Below are 20,190 nucleotides of genomic sequence, written 5' to 3'. Positions count from 1 at the left end.
CATGAATAAATAAATAAAATCTTAAAAAAAAAAATAGAACACAGTGATCATCCAAAAAATATAAAATTAAGAATCTTAGGCCCAACCTCTAATTCCCTGACTATAATGCCCATTAGTTAACCTGTCTTGGTTTGCCCCAAGATTGCAATGTCTACCACTGTTTAAATATTAGACACTTGGTTTACATAAAATTTATTGTTTCAGTGAGGGATAAATTATGGATTAACAATGGTGTCTAATTATTTGTTATAAGTGCTCTATCTTCTGAACCCAGCTGTTGACTGGCTTCCATCATTTGAAATTGGCCTGATTCCCCATCCTATGTCGGTGATGACTCTGCATCCCTCTCCGCACATTCCCTGGTAATAGACTTACACTTAGGTTTCTTTTACCACCTCTGCTCTGAGTTTATGCTTCTGCCGAATCTTCTCAGATCAAAGATACCTGTATTCCACGTAAAGGATGCTGCATTTTTTCCACATCACAATACCCTGATGCTTTGAATCCTAAAATATCTCAGGAAAAAAGCTATTTTGTTTATTTGTTTTATTGAAAGTTGGGGTCACAGAAGAGGGTCAACATACCAGCACCAGAAACTAATTTAAATTGAGCATTGAACATCCTTAGAAGTTCTTTAGGTACCATATTACAGGCCATCTTTCACTGGGTGTTTATCTCTACTGGACTCAGTTTCCCACACTGCTACCCCACACATCCCCTCTCTTATCTGATTTTGCCCCTCACAAGATTCTCTATCTCCTGTTGACTTTTATACAGAATGGTTTAATAATTTCTGTATTTCTGTGGTCAGTGACTTGAAGCCTTGCTAACCTCAATCAAGGAAATTTCCTAAAGACTATCCTGTACCGAAGATGAATTCTGAAGCCAGCTTTTAAGATTTTTCCCAACCTGGCTACATTTAGATTTTAAAGACTGAGGCAGATAATCTGTATCATCTAAGTTAATCAGAGCGACAGGGTAATAAAGCAACATACCGTGATTAAAGATACAAGTATTATCTGCCTGTAATCTAGAAGCTCAGCTAGTACCAAACAATTTCTGGCGTTATGTCCTATTCTGAAGGTATTTCATGGAAACACCAGATGATGGCCTAACCCTATGTTGCAGGTTGCATGCTTTTATTTTGTATCTATATTGTTTCTGTTTAGCCAAGTAATTTATGTCATTATAAAAAATCATAACATTAAATATAAGTAGCCTATTCTTAATTATTAAATTTCAAACTTTCTGAAAGAAGAGCATTGAAAGGCAAGCCTGACTGTGTGTGGACATATATCAGAAAAAGATTTTCAAAGGTGCTAAAATGTATTTTTTCAAAGTAGCATAAAATGTCCATGAGCAGTGAAAAACTTTTGCCCTGCAACAAAAAGAAAAATAGAAAGAGATGAAAACATAATAAGCCTGCTTGCTCCATAGTCCACTCTCAATTCTCACGCCAACAATGGCAGAAAAGTTGACTGAATTAAGCCAACATGCTAATAAAGTCTTCAGATTCTATTCTGCCAAATACCATTCATATTAAAACAAGGTACTCTCTAACTGTATTTCTGAAGAAATAGAATAGGTCCTTTGGTTGTTTTCATTCATTTGTAGATTGTATTTGAGCTTTAAGGTGATTCTGTTTAAATTGCCACTAATAAAACAGACAAAATAAATGGCCATTGACTGGAAAGGAATGACTCTTACCAGAAAATGAAAGAGGGAAATATCAAAATATGGGATTCCTAGCTAGTTTGGGACATTTCTGGGGCTCTCCGTGTACTAAGAAATAGGAAAATTGGTAATAACAAGCCTCTAATGGAAAATAATTCATAGTAAATATACATATAAATGCAGCACAAGGAAAAGGAATATTAAAACAACAGTCTGAGTGAGGTGAACATAACTGCAAGAAGAAAATGGCTTTATTTTATTTAGGCAATATAGTTCATCCAAGTAAATTGAAGAAAATTGTATATTCAGTCATTTGTTCAGTCAGCAAATGTATCAAAGAAATAATTTCCATACCTTCTTCCAGCTGGGACATTATAAGGGTTTATCAGATATAAATGCAGCTTTATGAGCTCAAAATATATTTAAACAAATAAAATCACATCAAATACCCTAACGTTTTGAAATATGCATTAAATGCATGTCACACTTTTCTCCAAAAGCACTGGATATACTAGAGTCTATTTGTGCATCAAAATAATAATGAAATAATAATTTCATGCTCTGCATAACTAAAGCAAGACAATACATATAAAAGAATTGTCTCTCTAGATCAAGGCATGGAGATTGCACCTTTTGAATTTTAATGCTACGTTAAAACTGCAGTGACATAAACACTAATGAATAAATAATGTTCCACAGGCAGTATTTACATACACAATGCAGTAATTTTCTGCTAAATTTTCTCTTTTCTAACTGTATATTTAAAGGAGCACCATTCAACGTAGTTCCTGTGTGCATATAAGTGGTTTAAATGATTACTATGTGACCAAGAGCTTTTTCCCAAATTGCTTTTGCAGTTGCAGACATAAAAATATGTTGATTCTTTCACAATCTGTACCAACTTGGTTGGAATATATGTGTCCAACAGACTTCTCTGTCTGTATCTGAGGTTTTACTACAATGCCATAACTCCATTAAATTCTAAAAAATATATAAAATCTTAAAGTTACTACCCCAGGCTGAGTTCACTGTATCTCCATGGGAAGCTGAGTTTCAGAAGATGGAGAATCAGGGCACTTGGGTGTCTCAATCAGTTACTGTCTGCCTTCAGCTCAGGTAATAATCTCAGGGTCCTGGGATTGAGCCCCACGTTCGGCTCCTTGTTCAGTGGGGAGTCTGCTTCTCTCTCTCCCTCTGCTCCTCCCCCCAGATTGTGTTATCTCGTTCTCAAATAAATAAAATATTTAAAACTAAAAAAAAAAAAAGAGAGAGAGAGAGGGAGAGAGATGGAGAATATTCTGATTTGGCAAAAATACTCAGAGGGAAATGCAAAGCTACAACATAACAAATGTTCACTGGACTTCAGGATAAACTTATTTATTCAACTCTATTTATTAAGTGCCTACTATGTGCCAGGCCCAGTTGCTGTCCTTACCATATATCATGTTGTATTGTCATCCTTTAAGTGTCTCAGCAATCCAGCACCATCACCATTACCACCCATTAAACTGGCTGGAACTTTGTCTTATCAACTGATACACTGATATGGACTCAATAAATATTTATGAATGAGTAAATAATAAAGGTATAAGATTTATAAATAGCAGCATACTTAGAAAGGCAGCAGAGAGCATTCTGGAAGATGTGGCAATCTGCCTCAGCCTTAAAGAAAAGAAATGGAAGAGATGATTCCAGACAAAGGGAACAGGATAAGCAAAGGCCTGGGAGGAGGAAAAGAGTGGGCATTTTGGAGAAGTTGGCAATTGAATCCTTTGGGATGCAGCAATGGTTCCTGGTCTCTTGGGGAGAAGGGGCCTGGCTCGCCACCAACCCCACTCAACTGTAACAGAACATGGAGGGTGAGGGAGGGGAATAGGCAAGCATGACATTTTGAAAAGACCCCAAAGGTCATTCAGACAAGTATTCCTAGTTAAGGAACATTATTAATAAAGTATGTGGGGTGGATTAAAAGGATGTTGAGGAAGGAGGGGAAGTAGCAGACAAAATCATGAAGAAGGTTATCTCTGGTGTCCTTCTATCCCCTCAATGTCCTCCATTAGCCTCATATCCCCATATCTCACTCATAAGGGCCCTTCTGGTGTGGTGGTTGTTGGAATCCCTCCTAGGACCTCTTCTGTGAGTGACCTTCCATTTAGTTATATTCCATCCAATTCAGCATACATTGACTGAGAAACTTCCACAGGCAAGCTAGTGTGCTTGTTATGGATGCTCAGATCAATGAGGTCATGCCATCCTCAAGGATCTTTTTTTAAAAAGAAAAAAGATTTTATTTATTTATTCATGGGAGACACACAGAGAGAGTGGCAGAGACACAGGCAGAGAGAGAAGCAGGCTCCATGCAGGGAGCCCGATGTGGGACTCGATCCCAGGACTCCAGGATCATGTCCTGGGCTGAAGGCAGTGCTAAACCGCTGAGCCACCCAGGCTGCCCCCCATCCTCAAGGATCTTACAACCTAAAGCATTTGCATTTTAATATCTAAGTACATATATCAATGTTTTTTTTTCAAAGATTTTATTTATTTGAGAAAGAGAGAGAGAGCCGTGTGAGTGCACAAGGGGGGAAAGGAGCAGAGTGAGGACAAGCAGACTCCACACTAAGTGTGGAGCCTATGGGGCCTAGTCCCACGACCCTGAGATTACCACCTGAGCCAAAATCAAGAGTCAGCCAATTAACTGACTGAGCCACTCAAGTGCCCCTATATCAAATGCCTTTAAGAACTAAAGGAATTGCCAACTGCACCAAAATATGGAGATCTTGAAGCAAATAATCATGCCCTAAATTCCTAAAATGCTCCCATTTAATTGCATATCTGTTGTAAAATTGTTCCTGCCAACTGCCAACTTCCTACCTGTTGAATATGCAATATTGAAACAGCAAAACTCAGCTGGATATGCTAAATATCTATAGGGATCAGTGGTTCTTTTTCAGTAGAGACATATTTTAATGAGAAGCAGAAATGATGGAGGAAAGAGTATTTGAGTAATGAGAAGAGAATCCCAGGCAATTTTCCTCTCAGAAAATCATTTTCTCCCTATACAGGCAAAACTTCACCTATTTCACCTCATCTCAAGCACCATGTGAAAGGCATTCTTAGAAGTTCTGTGCTGCAGCAAGGCCCAAAGGTGAGCAAATGCACTTGCCCCCAAGCCCCAGCTTCAGCAAGAGTTAGCCCCTAGCCCTTGCTGACCAGATGCTCCTGGTGGCAGAAAGACAACAGAAGAAGGGGAAAGAGGATATAAGGGGAAGACTGGCTCTATAGGACTACAGCCTCAGCTCAGTAGTGGTTCTGTCCAGGAAAGCATGTTGCTAGGCAGCCCTACACTAGAAAAGTCATTTCTTCATCCACCATGGGCAGCACCACCATAACATTACCCCTACCCACCTCTTTACCTTTATCTCTATTAACTTCCTAACTCATATGCTCTAATAACATCTACCCTCTGATGTGGCCCTTCTGCCCCCAACCCCTCAACCACACACATGGTCACATTTATGTATGCTGCTCCTACTACCTGAAAGGCTACACCAGTACTAACACCCACTCCTACCCCCCATCTCCACAGTCATGTAACTTAATACAACCTTCAACACTTGGCTCAGGAGTCATTTTCATAAGGAAGCCCTCTCTGCTGCCTCTCTGTACTGCCACAGCATCCTGGGTGCATCCTCACTAAATCAATCTCACCATTCTCTAAACCCCTTAGAGTCCAAACCCTTGCTTACTCATTTTAATATCCTCAAGACTTAGCAGGAGGTCTGGCAGAGAGTGGCTGTCCAGTATTTGTTGAACTATGTCTGAGCGCTCACCATCTTGGGTACAGAATGTACAAAGTACTAAAGGGGTCTCAAGGGTCTCCCCAAACAGACTTGAGTGTCAGGAACCCCAAAGCATAAAGAAGTTGGGATGAGCTATGTCAACTGCCGAGAGAATGAGAACGTAAGTCTGGAGGCAGAAAGAGAAGGAAGGAAGGAAGGAAGGAAGGAAGGAAGGAAGGAAGGAAGGAAGGAAGGGAGGGAGGGAGGGAGGGAGGGAGGGAGGGAGGGAGGAGGAGGAGGAGGAGGAGGAAGGAGGGGGGGAGGAATTTGCCAGAATGAAAGGATCTGAGAAGTTTTAGGACCAGAAGCTTGAAATGCTTGTGTTACATGATTCTAAGAATTTTTTTACTACTGTCCCAGTAGACAAAGAGGTGGGGCGGGGTGGGGAGGAAAAGAGGGAGTACCTGTGACTTGCCTAGGTCCCATTGGGAAGCACATGAGAGGTACTTGCCAGAAAGATAGTCATTCGTTTAAGAGTTTCTATATAACTTCATATACGCACAGAACTAACGTAATGCTGTCAGCCTTGTAATATGGATTCTGTTCCTCCCAAGCAATATTTTCATTGCCAGTTGAAAATTCAAAATTCAAGAAGCCTCTTCAAATACTGTTAAGAGAGCCAATTTAGTTGGGTGGCCCAAACTAGGTGGTGCATTCTTTACCTTGGTGGTTGACTTAATAGTGCAAGGAATGTGACCTGCTTTATGAACATAAAAACGTTCCGTTGCAGAGTGGCGATTTCTGCTCTTGATCCCGAGGATTCCCAGCTCTGGCCCAATTCCTGGTGAAGACGGAAGAGGGCTCCTCGTTTGAGGAGAGTAGTGGGACAGGATGGAGAAGGGGAGAGGGGAAAGTTGGGAGAAATGGAAGCGAGCTCATTATCCTGGGTATCAAGACGAGCCTCAGCTGTGCCACTAACTGTGCCTCGGCCTGCCTAGGGGTCAACTTCCTCAATTTCAAAAATAAGGCAGATGGGTTAGATGACACCAGTCGTTTTTATAGATCCGATAACGGATCCCAATTGTATCCCATCCACCTGCGAGTCTAAGTAGTTCAGATGCCTAATCAGGCAAGTTTCGAGCAGTTAACACAGGAGACCCACAGCCCCCGCTCCCAGGGGACCGGCCCCCGACGCCCCCCTCAGGCCCCCCCACGCCGTGGCCTCCCAGCGCGCTCGCCGGGCGCTCCACCAGACCCCCCCCACGGCGGGGGACACGGGGACGCGCCGCGCGCCAGGTCACGTGACCCCCACGGGCACGTGACCCCCGAGGGGCGGGGCCGCGCGCAGGCAGACATGGCGGCGACGCCGGCACATGCCGGCCCCCGGCCTGCAGCGGGCGCCCGGTTCTTCTGCACCGCAGGCCGCGGCCTGGAGCCCTTCCTGATGCGGGAGGTGCGAGCGCGGCTGGCGGCCACGCAGGTGAGTCGGCCTGGCTGCGCGCCCCGGCTGGAAGGAGGGCCGCCCTGCAGCCGCCCGGGCTCCCTCCGCGCCGAGGCCGGTGTAGACCCTGGAAAGCGACGCGAGGCCCCAGCTCGCAAACCGCGGACCCGCAGAGGCGACAGCCCCGGGCCTCGGAGTCCTGACACATCCTTTAATGCCTGCTGGAGAGAACCGCCAGTCGTTGTCCCCTCCACGTCTGTTACCGCGCGTCTCTCACGCCTGTCGTTTTACTAGAAGGGGGGGGCGGGGTTGGGGCAAGTTATTTCCTCGGATGCTTTAAAGGCGGGTACAGGACAGTGCCTGTGGTTGGAATTAGATCCGTCGGAGTCCGAAGCCTTCCTCCACCCTTTAAATACAAATGCCATCCTCAGGCTCAGTCACTTGACCCTGTCAAGGTTCCTGACCATGGCTGGGTTGCCTTCACAGGGTTGTTGGAAGGATTGTATGACACAGGGTACGTCAAGTACACCCAGAACACCGGTTCAGGGCAGCCCGGGGGGGCTCAGCGGTTTAGCACCTGCCTTCGGCCCAGGGCGTGACCCTGGAGACCCGGGATCGAGTCCCACGTCAGGCTCCCTGCGTGGAGCCTGCTTCTCCCTCTGCCTGTGTCTCTGCCTCTCTCTGTCTCTCTCATGAATAGATAAATAAAATCTTTAAAGAAATAAAATAAAACCGATTCACAGTAGCTGCAAAAGCGATACCGTCTCGGAGGCCTCATAGTCCAACTGCTGGAGGAAGTTGACAGTTGCTGGTATTTTCTGTTCATTTCAATGAAATGAACAAGGTTTTTTCCACGTGAGTTTCCGTTCTAGAACATGCTGAGCTGGTTCATGAAAGCGGAGGGAACAGATGTCGTAGAAACAGACTCCAGTAACTTGATGGGCTCTCTATGACCGTGTGAATGATGGGTGTTTTAGGAAAAGGAAAACTTACTGAATGAAATTGACCGTGCCACTCTAGCAGGCCCTGCAGAGCTGGAAGCCACAAAAGGATTTTCTGCGGTGAGGGTGTTGGGGGCGTGGATGATACAGGGAGGGGGTCATGAAAAAAAATGGCATCTGTCTTAGATTACCATCCATTTGTGGTTTGGGTCCCAGAATTTAATAGAGTGTTGCATGTAGATAATCTAAAAAAAGCAACAGTATAAGATCTGCTGACATCCATGAAGCATTTACTGTGTGTGAGGCCCACGTTCTTAGGTCCTTACTCTGTATTCACCTGCTTAGTTTTCACAACAACCATATGAGGTAGGCTCTACATTTAACAGAAAAGGAGAATGAAGCACAGGTAAATCCAATAAATTATTCAAGTCATGTAAAGTGGCAGACCTGGGATTCAAACCCAAGCTGTCCATGAGCTTAGGTATAAGTATATAATCATGTCCAACCCAGACAGGCCAGGTACCTGGGTCCAGTTCCTTGACTCCTGTGCAACCATTACATCATGCTGCACTGATTTTTTTTTTAATGTTAACTTAGAGTTCTTAGTATGAAAAATGGAAGGCTTACCCCAATTGGAGTATGTCTAATTAGAAAAATTATCCTCTCTGCTTGTTCCCCATCCTCTCTAAAGACAAAAGGAGATACAGAGTGCACAGTGGGTGAGTAGGGGGCTCATCACAGCCAAAAAAAAAAAAAAAAAAACCAATTTCAATTAATTAGAGGGATAGACTTATTGGCAATGGGAGGAATTAAATGTCAAGAGATTTTGGAATTTCCATATTTTGATTGTGTATGTTTTAAGGATATACTTGGAACTGGGATCTGAACAAATAACCTCTGAAATTCCATCTCAGTTTCACTAATATAAACTCTCAAAGTTAAGGCAATTTTGAAAGAATAATGATGGCATCTACCATAAAGCACTTAAAGTGTGTCAGATGCTTTTATGTACATTGGGTACGACTTAATCCTCAAAAGAATCCTATGTGATAGGTCATTTTTCCCTCCATTTTACAAAGAAGTAAAGAGAAAACTGATGCTACCGGGTGGAGCTGGGACTTGTATCTGAATCTTTCTTGCTTTGAAGCCATGTGCTTTACTACTGCATTAAATTATAGTGGGGAACTGCCCCAAAGCATGTAGGTCATTTTTGTAACAGCATGGAAAAGAGTGTATGAAGACTTTAGAGGCCAAAGACATGTTCAAATCTTAATCTTCTTTTAAATTTGGGCTACATACTCAAATTTCTGAGTCTTACTTTCCTTGGATATAAAATGGAGATGATAATACCTACTTTAAAGGATTAAAGCAATCCTTGAGGTAAAGATCCATAGCATGTATAACACAATGTCTTGCAATTAATAGGTGATCAGTAAATATTGCCAATGAGTGAGTTACACAGGAATTCTTAAAATCATTCACGCAGTAACGAGACTGTTAGAAACTGGTTTGCTGCAAGAAAGTTAATATTGTAAAATCTGAATTTACAAAACAAATTATTTTAGAAGTGATTGTTTACTTTTACAAATTAATCACACCTTTCTAATCAGTGTTTCTCCAGTTTTAGTGAACCTAAGAGTCATGTAGGGTGCTTTTTGAAAATGCATGGCCCAGTGGCCACCCCCAAAAACTTCTCTTTCAGTAGGAATGTACACAAGCCCAGTCATTTGCATTTTCCTGCAAACTCTTCTCCCCTCAGGTCACTGATTTAGGTGCTTCCTCAAACATGCAGCTTGCAATAGAAAACATCCTGTGCATTCTGTATAGCTTTTCATCATGGAGAATTTCAAACAAAAATAGAATAGTGTGAATCTTATGTACTCATCGACTGGCTGCAAGCACAATCCCGTAGTGAATTCTGATCCATTAATACTCCTCCATGTTATTTTGAAGTAAACTCAAAATATCACTTCATCTGTAAATGTTTGCCTATATAGTAAGTCACCCTTATCCTTGGGAGACACGTTCCAGGACCCGTAGTGGATGCCTGAGAACATGGGTAGTACCAATTCTATATATACTGTCTTCTACTAAATATATGTACTCATAAAATTTAATTTGTTAATTAGGCACAGTAAGCAATTAATAATAAAATAGGACAATTATAAATATACTGTAATAAAAAATGTGAATGTGGTCTCTTGCTCACTCTCCTGCCCTCTCTCTCAAATTATCTTATTGTACCATACTCACCCTTCTTATGATGATGTTAGATGACAAAGTGATGAGATGAAGTGAAGTGCGTGACCTTAGGCTACTATTGACTGACTCTGATGGTACTTCAGAAGGAAGGTGGTAGGGGCGCCTGGATGACTCAGTGGTTGAGTGCCTGCCTGCCTTTGGCTCAGGGCGTGATCCCAGGTTCTAGACTGAGTTTCACTTTGAGCTCCCCACAGAGAGCCTGCTTCTCCCTCTGCCTGTGTCTCTGCATCTCTCTCTCTGTGTCTCTCACGAGTAAATAAATAAAATCTTTTTAAAAAAAAAAAGGGGGTGGAGCTTCAGGACTATGATTGTAGGCATTATGACATGGCCTTATGCTATTGACCTTACACTATTGACAGGAAATGATACCACGGATAACGGGACTACTGTATATCTAAAAGAAGAGGACTTATATATGGTATAATATAGAAGAGATAATACATATAATGGCTCTTTTTACAATATAAACCATAGTATCATCATGTCTAAAAATAATTTCTTATCAAATCACTGTTCAAATTTCAACTTGTCTCAAAACGCCATTTTTAAGTTTGTGTATTTGAATGAGGAGTCCAGTAAGGGCCACTACATAATGATTGACTGATAATCTTTTAAGTCTCTTTTATTTTAAAAAAAAATATTTTAAGTCCTTTTAATCTATAGATTTTTCCCTACACCTCTCTTTTTTCCCCCAGCAATTTATTATTGTTAAAGAAGCAGGGTTGTTTATAGTCTAGATAGAGCAAGGGTCGGCAAACTTTTTCTTTAAAGGTCCAGATAATAAATATTTTATGCTTTGTAGATCACATATGTGGATCACTTTGTGGTTTCTGTTACATATTATTTGTTGTTGTTGTTTCTTTTTATATCCCTTTAAAAATGTAAAGACCATTCTTATCTCACCAGGCATCATTTTCTGGCCCCTTTCTAGTCTAGAGCTGTGCTATCCAATAGGAGGTGGTGGCTATTTTAATTAATTAAAATTAAAAATTCACTTTCTTAGTCACATTTCAAGTGTTCAGAAGCCACATGTGCTAGTGGTGACTGCGTTGGAGAACACAGGTTATAGAACATTGTAATCATCACCAAATGTTGTTGGATAGCACCATTGAAGTTTCCACTGGTCCTAGGTAATGCCAATTATATCTCCATGTGATAGTTTAGCATGTTTCTCTGTCCTCTCTATTTCCTGTAAATTGGAATCTTGTAAGTTGTATCTAGAGTTTGTTCAGATTCAGGTTAGATTTATTTTTCCTCCTGGTGGTGGAGCCAACTTCTTTATAGGTTCCTGGATATGTTTAAATGTTTAATCTATATTGTATAATTATACATTTTATATGTATAATATATTTTATATACATACATACTATATATTTATTTTACCTGGACTATCTTAAAGAAATATATGGGGAAAAGTCAAGCTTTATTTTATAATGGTGTTTAGTGTATTTAATACTGTTATTTACTATAACAATAATAGCAAGAATGTTTTTAAGATAACACTCAATATAATAAAGGTATACCTAATGCCAGCTAGCCAAAAAGGCCCTGTCAGTGGATTAATTGGTTTTTATAAACCCACATAGCAAAGACTTTTTAACTTGGGTCCTGAACCTTAAGAAGACAACTGATTTTTAATTTTTTAGTGGGGTCTTGGTCATAGACGGTGGTGGGGTAGAATCTAACCAGATAATCAGGTTACTTCATAGTTATTTTTTTAATGAGATAATTGTATAAGATTGATTTTTTAAGAGTCTCAACTTTTCTTGTAGATTGAATTTTTTTAATTAAGTAAAATATATTTTTTAATTCTTCTGAAATGAATCAAAAAAGCTCATGTGCCACCTCAACTCTTCACCTAGCAATTTAAAATTAATTCTAAAACTAAATTACATCTGTAGAATTAGGATAACTTTGATATCTCTCTATTTTTCTACATGTTTTTGCCTAGACTTGAAGTTTTCCATTTTTGTGTTAGACTGGAATGCTTGAATTTTAAAAGAAGGGCAAAAATGGTAACTCCTTAGCTATACTAGCTGATAACAGAACTGTTTTTACTTTAATAAGACTGTTATTTCATCTTCAAAAGTGTTAGACATGAAAGCAGCTGATTTTAGACACTTGGTTATGATTTAATTCCAAAATGGAAAAAACAGATTGTATATATAAATAAATTTTCAAGTAACAAATATTAGGATGAAATATCCTAAAATGCCACATTTCTCCCCTAAGTATTATAATTGAATATGATCAGATAAACAAAGCAATAAACAAAGAAAAAAGTTAACACCAGCTTCAGCAGTTTTTGAACTCATAAGCACCAAAATTCATTCTCCCTATTGCTTTAAGATAAAATACTTTATCTTCACCAAAGGTAAACCATTATCGTCCTTTTGTGTATATGATTATTTGATTCTCGTAGTGACTGTTTTGTAATTTAGTAAACTACTTCTAATCACATGCTTATTACTTGTAAAAGGAATGCAGGCCTTATCTTGATTTTTAAATAAAGAGAATAATGTTGGTGTTGGTTTTGAAAATGTATTTAGCATTTTAATGCCTCAAAACATTCTTATGGTTTGATTCTCCAAATATAGTAAATCTTTTAGTTCCTTTTAATTAACTTGATTTTCAATCATTTCTTTTTGTTGTGTTGTTCTTCCCACCTCCCCCAAATGATGTTTTTAGAGGAAGATCAAGATAAAATGTTTCCCTTCATATTCAAATAAGTAAGAAAAGATAAGATCATTTTACAGTTAAATAACTATAAATTAATATCTAGATCACTGACTAGGTTAAAATCACTGGTCTAGATGTTTGCATAAGTTTGTTTATAGGACTTGAATCTTAAAACCATACACTTTTCTGTAAAATATTTACTTCAGTTCCCCCATAATCTTGGCAAAGTATTTCATGTCTGTTAACTTGTTTTATGGGGGTTTTAATATCAGCTATATTTTTATGTCAGGTAACATAAAATATAAACTTTTTTTAAAATTTTTATTTATTTATAGAGACACGGAGAGAGGCAGAGACCCAGGCAGAGGGAGAAGCAGGCTCCATGCAGGGAGCCTGACGTGGGATTCGATCCTGGGTCTCCAGGATCACACCCTGGACTGCAGGTGACGCTAAACCGCTGAGCCACTGGGGCTGCCCCAAATTTAAACTTTTTAAAGTTACTTTTTAAAACTTTATTTTCAAGTTTATTTTATTTTCAATTTCTAAGCAATTTATTTTTTTAAAAGATTTTATTTATTCATGAGAAACACAGAGAGAGGAGAGAGAGAGAGAGAGAGAGAGAGAGAGAGGCAGAGACACAGGCAGAGGGAGAAGCAGGCTCCATGCCAGGAGTCCGATGTGGGACTCCGGTCTCCAGGATCACACCCTGGACTGAAGGCAGCGCTAAACCGCTGAGCCACCCGGGCTGCCTTCAAGTTCTAAGCATTTTAACATATATATTTAGTTTTGGTTTTTTTGTGGGAAAATGTCACCTTTGCAATGAGAAAGAAGTAAATTCTAGAACCTAGAAGTTCTTATTTTATTTCCTTATCCCCTTAAATGTTGATTCCTAAACATTCTTCTCATTCCCTGCTTTCTCCATCTATCTTTGGCCAGCTGCATTGCTGGTACCTAAGATATTTGGGTTTTATTTTTATTTGTTTTTCTGGCTTTATTGAAATATAATTGACATATACCATTGTGTAAGTTAAAGGTGTGCAACATGTTGATTTGATACATTTATATATTGTAAATGATTACCACCATAGCATTAGCTGACACCTCCATCCAGTCACACAATTACTATCACTTTTTGGGGGTGAGAACATTTAAGATCTGTTAGCAACTTTCACCATACTGCACATTAGATCCCTAAAACTTGTTAATCTTATAATGAAGTATTTGGATTTTAGTTGATGTCAGTTTAGGGCTTCCTCTGCAGAGATTCTTCTTAATCAAGCTAGAATGGTAATCCCAGAAATTACCATCCCAAAAGCTTGATTAGACCATATCAGATCAAAAGTACAAAAATACTTGGAATTCAAGTTGCTGTTGGATGGGAACTGCCTAAACACATGGGATACACCAAGTTCCCCGTTACCTCAGTTCTAGTAGATAACCATATTAGTAGAACCATATTAGCCCATGGCCACCACTAAAAGGAAAATTTTAAGATAATCCACATCCATCCTGAGCTTGAGAGGGTTGGGTTGAACCCAAAAGTTTTAGGACTCCCTTGGTATTGAGCACCATTTGCCATACCTCACTAGACTCACTATAGTCTAGTCTCACTACAAACTCAGTGAGTCTTATTTTTTATTTTCCTTTCCTCTCTGGCTTTTACCGTATACCCATCCTGTCTCCAAAACCTCTTTCGAGTGTGATGCATGTTTCTTGCTGTTATCCCTTTTCTAGTTCCACAGCCAAGTATCTCATTATTTCTACCTCAGTGATCTACTTTTTCCTCCAACATCACAATCTACACTCAGTACTTTATGCCTCTTCTAAAGTAATTTTTTCTGCTAGTTAATTCAGTGCTGTCACAGCTTTCATCAAAAGTCTATAATGGTTGACCATTACCATCTGGGGTACTCAAATTTCCATGACCATGTATCAGACTGGCCTGAGCTATGCTATGCATCCACCTGATACTATCAATCCGCATAACATAGCAAATTTTGCCATGCTGACTTACAGTTTACTTCAGCCAGGCTGTCACTCCCACCTCTGCGTCTTGCCCTTGTTCTTCTGTTAGAATGTTAGAATCTGTCTTCCCAAATCCTCCAGAGTTCTTTCCTGAGACTTTTACTAATGACGGTTCCATATTCAGTGCTACTTATTATACCTTGTACCTGCAGTTTATCAGTGCATTTATTATATTAAATTTTTAAAATTCAAGTTATTATTAATTTTACATTTCAATTTGTATGCCAGTGTGTGTGTGTGTGTGTGTGTGTGTGTGTATATAAATTATCATTCAACTTTAGAATATATAATATATGCTGGATGCTTCCCGGTAGACCATGAGGTAAGTGTTTAATAAATGCCTACTGATGATGTTAACCTTGGGCTAGTCACCTGGTTTGTCTGTGCCTGTGCAGGCACACACACATGCACACTTTACACAAGGTACCTTGATATAGATTATGATCTTAGTCACTGTCTAAGCCTCAGTTTCATAATCTGAGAAATGGGGGTGATAAAAATCTATCTTAGAAGGTTGTTAAAAGGATAAGAGGGAAAATGTATCCAGAGTGCCTAGTACAGTGTCTGACAAATAGTACATATTTAAGAAATGGTGGTTTTTATTGTCAATGTAGACACTGTGTTTTAATCCATTAAGAGAGGAAAAAGGAAATGATTTTTTCTCTGACACAGGACTAATCTTTTCTGTCTTTAGGTTGAATATATTTCAGGAAAAGTTTTCTTCACCACCTGTTCTGACTTAAATATGCTGAAAAAATTAAAATCTGCAGAAAGATTATTTTTGCTCATTAAAAAGCAGTTTCCACTCAATGTTCCTTCTGTAAATAAAGGTACGGTATATACCTGTTGTCTTTACCCCCATGATATTCTGTATATTACAGTCTTCTGCTTGATAATTAATTTGTACGTTGCACATTTTGAAGATTCATTCATACCTGTGGGATCATTAATTATGTATTTTCTGTATTTCCTGAATATTATCACCATGTTAATCATATTATCACCTAATTGTGTCTCTTTGCAACCTGCTACCTATTTTCTAAGCGTTAGTATCCTAAATCACAAATCTTCGATGTCCAGACACCTTCTCTAGTTATACATAGGGTCATTGCATTTATTTAGACTAAGGAACATGTAATAACCCAGAATGCATGGTTTTAATAAGTTGATCAAAACTATCACTTTATACATTTATACCTTATACATTTAACCAGTGAGTTATATATAATTGGAAAAAATACTATGTAATACAATTTCTTGCTTAAGGGACCTTAAATTTAAGGTTTTGAATAAATTTATACCCATTTATAAAGCATTACAGTTAAAGGGAGCTTAAGAGATTCCCTCTCCACTCTCTAATTTTATAACTATGCTACTAAAATAAGTTAAGGATCTTAATGGAAGCACCAAAAAAGGGTCAGATACTGCTAGTCTAGACATGGCCTTAAACTTAGTTTTAATTATTGATTGTGCACAAGAGATCATGTTGTATTTTGGTCTGTACTAAAAATGTGTCAATAAAGATACAAATGGCAAGAAATCAAAACAGGTCAGAAAACTTGTTATAAAGCAAACAGATCCTAAGGAGATATACCATGGGGTCAGTATAATTTAATCCCAATATTCCACACATTCTCATCTTTAGAGGATATAGTAATTACTCTTGGGTCAACTTGATAAACTTTGTTCATCAAAAAAAGATTATACCAGGGGTACCTGGGTGGGTCAGTGGTTGAGTGTCTGCCTTTGGCTCAGATCATGATCCCAGGGTACTGGGATCAAGTCCCACATCGGGCTCCCCACAAGGATCCCACTTCTCCTTTTGCCTATGTCTCTGCCTTTCTCTGTGTGTGTCTCATAAATAAGTAAATAAAATCCTAAAAATATATATATTATACTATATTGAGCATGCTGGCAGTCTCTCAGTTATGAATGGTTTGTGTATCTAAAATCTTACTTTTTGAAAACTCATTTTAGGATGCATGCTATATGGTCTAAGATAGTTTCAGTATTCATTTGGTCTGTTTCTGAGCTCTGTTTTGCAACTTATTCTGTTTTTTTACTTAGTTTTTATAAGCAAAATCAGCATTATTTCAAAAATCAATACTCTAGCTCTATGCATATATTGAAGGTATAGATATATGTTATCATAGGACAAATGATCTTGCTAAAATATATGATAACTCTATAGGAATTTTAAAATAGTGTTGATGTTAAGTATGGAATATAAGAATGAGCTTTATTTTGCATAATAGCCTTATGTTAAGTTCTATAAATCCAGGTGAAGGTAAACTCACTATTCAGGTAGCAATTTAGTAAAACTTATTTTAAAGAAATAGAGGTAATGGAATTTAAGGGTGATTAATATAATAGACTGTCTTTAAAGCTTCAATATAGGATAAACTAAGATCTTATTTATTTAGGAAAAATATTTAATGAAATGCAAAACCTTGTAAACGATGATCCAGAAAGTTGGTTGAATGCCATTTCAATTTGGAAAAATCTTCTTGAACTTGATACAAAAAAAGGTAAACTTTCTCAAAGAGATGCTAACCCACTGAAAAGAAAAGTAGAAGAAAATGACATCATCAATCCTAAGAAATTAAAAACAGAACAAATGCAAGAGCTACAAGAGAGTAGGGAATGCCAGCTGGAAAAGGAAATAGAAGAAGAAACACCGGAGCAAGATTTTCTCACTAAAAGAGAAAAATCTCAAGAAGCATTTCAGAATGATGTGGTAAAAGCAGGTGATACCCAAAACCAGAAGGACTTGACTTTCAGAGTTTCTTGTCGCTGCAGTGGAGCTATTGCAAAGACCTTTACTGCACAGGTACACTTACCTCCCAGGATGAGGTTCCATTTTCTAAAAGAATTAACCACTCTTTAGATTTAAAATGAGAGGACAGTCTTTCACAGAATAGATAGATAACTTGGCCTTGGCAGATAACTAGGCCTAATTTCATATAATTAAATCTCTTTAAAAATGCATTTTCCTTTTTAACTTTACCTCAGATGCTTAAGAGTAGTGGTATGCCATTCCATGTAATGGCCTCCTCCTTTTTTTACTTTCTCCCTCAAAGTTTCCTTAAACTCATAGGTACTCTTTACATTGGGAAATCCTACAATTATTATCCTCGGGTTTCTCTTCAGCTCTGTGTTTATTATATTGGTTTTATTAGATGGTTGCTCTACATTATACCTTGTATGTATGATTGTCAAGGACCCAGACGCAAATACACAAATGCACTCAAAATCTCAGCCATCTAAGGGAAAGCAAACACCACAGTTTCCTTCAAAACACTTTAGCACTTGGCCCTAGCAAAGTTCGTTAATATAAGAGCACAGGTCTTGGTCCTTGTTTGGCCAGCCTCAAAGTAGACCCTAAAGATGGAGTCTAACACTATCATTCTGGTAGTTTCTAAATATAGAAGATTATAGTAGCTCAAATAACCCATCTTTCATCTCACATCTATTTCCTACTATTGCCTTGAACAGAAAACACGTGTCATATTTTAATATTGTAACCCTAAATTACTCCCAGATAGTCTGACTTGATTTTCCTACATGCTCTCTTAGTTTTTGCTTACATTTAAATGTAAAATTTTCATTTTTAGTATTCTTTTCTATAACTTTCTGCTTTTTCAGGAGGTAGGAAGAGTAATTGGAATTGCTGTTATGAAACAGTTTGGATGGAAAGCAGATTTGAGGAATCCAAATTTAGAGGTACTGAATGTTTTATTTTATATGCCTATAACCTAATTGTTTAAAGACAATGTCAACTATCTGTATTGTACTTTTCAGTTTTGCTTCAGACTTTTTTTAAAAGGCTTGTCTACATGAATCTAGCAGTCAGTTTTCTCTTTAGCAGTAGAAAAGTACAGATAGTTTTGCCAGTATTTTTCACTGTTGAAAATGTCTTATCCAAATAAGATGTTTTGGGATGGAATTGTTTTGTCACAGTTGAATTTTTAAAAATTTATTATAAGGATTCAGAGATCCTCTCTGCAATCACTATAATATGTACTAAGTGTCTAAAATAAAAAATTCTGGCTAATGATAAAAAAAATAAGCAAATGAATAGAAAACAAAAAGGTCCACACAAAATTCAATAGTATGTAATAGTGGCTTTGTTAGGATTCTGGGAAATTCAGTAGTATGTTAATAGTGGCTTTGTTAGTTTCAAAGTTAACTTAATGAGGTTACATGAGATTTTTCATTGGAACAAAGTAAACACTTATATGGGGAAACCAAAGCTAGTATTAAAAATACTCTTCACAGAGTGCCTAGATGGCTCAGTCGGTTAAGAGTCTGACTCGATTTCTGCTCAAGTCATGATCTCAGGGTCCTCTGTGCTCAGCAGGAATGTGCTTGAGAGCCTTTCCCTCTGGCCCTCCCCCCACCCTCATGGTTCTTTCTCTCTCTCAAATAAATAAGTCTTAAAAATATTTTTTTCACCTTTTTGAAAACCATCTGATAAATTTGACAGGTAGTTTAGTCATTTTCATGATTCATTGACTCATAAATTTATTCTTCCATACCTTTAAATGGAATAATAGCTAGCCATATCCGAATTTTATGTTGTTTTATTTTTCAGTGTTTTCCATTTGATATTTTCACTTTTCCAAAATAATGTTTGATGTATGTTCATTACTGTCATGAAAATATTTTGACTCCAAGAATGTTTTGACATGAGAGTGTCCTCCTTCTGTCTCCCCTTTCCATTTCTCTTGTCTTGTGCTCTGCTGGTTCCCATCTCCCCATTTCTACTTGGCCCCATATCACTGCCTCAGAATTAGTTTTCTCATAGTTTAGGTCCTAAATAAATATAGCTCATTTAATTCCTATCAGCCATTTCATGTAATTAATAATAGCTATTAGCATAATTGACAACAGTAAAATTGTACAGTAAAGTTTGTGACCAAAAATAACAGAAGACTCAAACCTTAAAAAATTTTGTTCTGCAAAATTAAGAGAAAAAATTTTATAGTGGGAGAAGCTAGTCTCAGTAACATTTGAGTGTAAAAATATCAGTGTATTTTCTGAGTATCGATTTTAATTAGAAAAGAATCCTGATAAATACTTTCGCTAAAATGAATAATGCAAAATATTGGAAAGCTTTGCTTTGATGATCAAGGATTTAAATTTACAAAGTGGAGTCCATCCCAGATCATTCTTTTTAAATAAAAATTTGTCAATGTTAAAGTAATTCTGATTAAACTATATAGTAAAAATAACCTTGGAGTCAAAGTATCAGAGATCAAATGCTCTTGAGGTCAAACATTGAGTCGGAATATTCCATGAACTCATCAGACTACTAAAGTAAAATTCTAACTTTTAAAATTTAATTGAGCTACTAATTATAACTTGAGACATTTAAATCCTCTTAATG

The 20,190-nt window shown here is 38.1% G+C and overlaps 1 protein-coding gene across 9 annotated transcripts in view; it reads left to right on the top strand.

The window, feature by feature from the left end:
• Positions 1 to 6,762: 6,762 nt before the first annotated feature.
• THUMPD2 (THUMP domain containing 2) overlaps positions 6,763 to 20,190 on the top strand; it is a 37,405-nt gene continuing 23,977 nt past the window's right edge. For 7 of the 9 annotated variants that reach the window (XR_007402997.1, XR_007402999.1, XM_049095710.1 and 4 more), the window contains exons 1-5: positions 6,778 to 6,933; positions 13,112 to 13,219; positions 15,496 to 15,631; positions 17,225 to 17,631; positions 18,447 to 18,524. Coding sequence is in view for 7 of the 9 variants with exons in the window: in XM_049095710.1 (XP_048951667.1) it covers positions 6,808 to 6,933; positions 13,112 to 13,219; positions 15,496 to 15,631; positions 17,225 to 17,631; positions 18,447 to 18,524 (855 nt within the window). In the remaining 2 variants the exon portion in view is untranslated. Of the gene's footprint in view, positions 6,934 to 13,111; positions 13,220 to 15,495; positions 15,632 to 17,224; positions 17,632 to 18,446; positions 18,525 to 20,190 lie in introns of those variants that run through there. The other 2 variants (XM_025454084.3, XM_049095715.1) reach the window with 2 other exon arrangements.

The sequence above is a fragment of the Canis lupus genome, chromosome 17 (genome assembly GCF_003254725.2).
Source record: "Canis lupus dingo isolate Sandy chromosome 17, ASM325472v2, whole genome shotgun sequence".
Classification (NCBI taxonomy): domain Eukaryota; kingdom Metazoa; phylum Chordata; class Mammalia; order Carnivora; family Canidae; genus Canis; species Canis lupus.
This window is presented reverse-complemented; position numbering and strand designations above follow the sequence as displayed.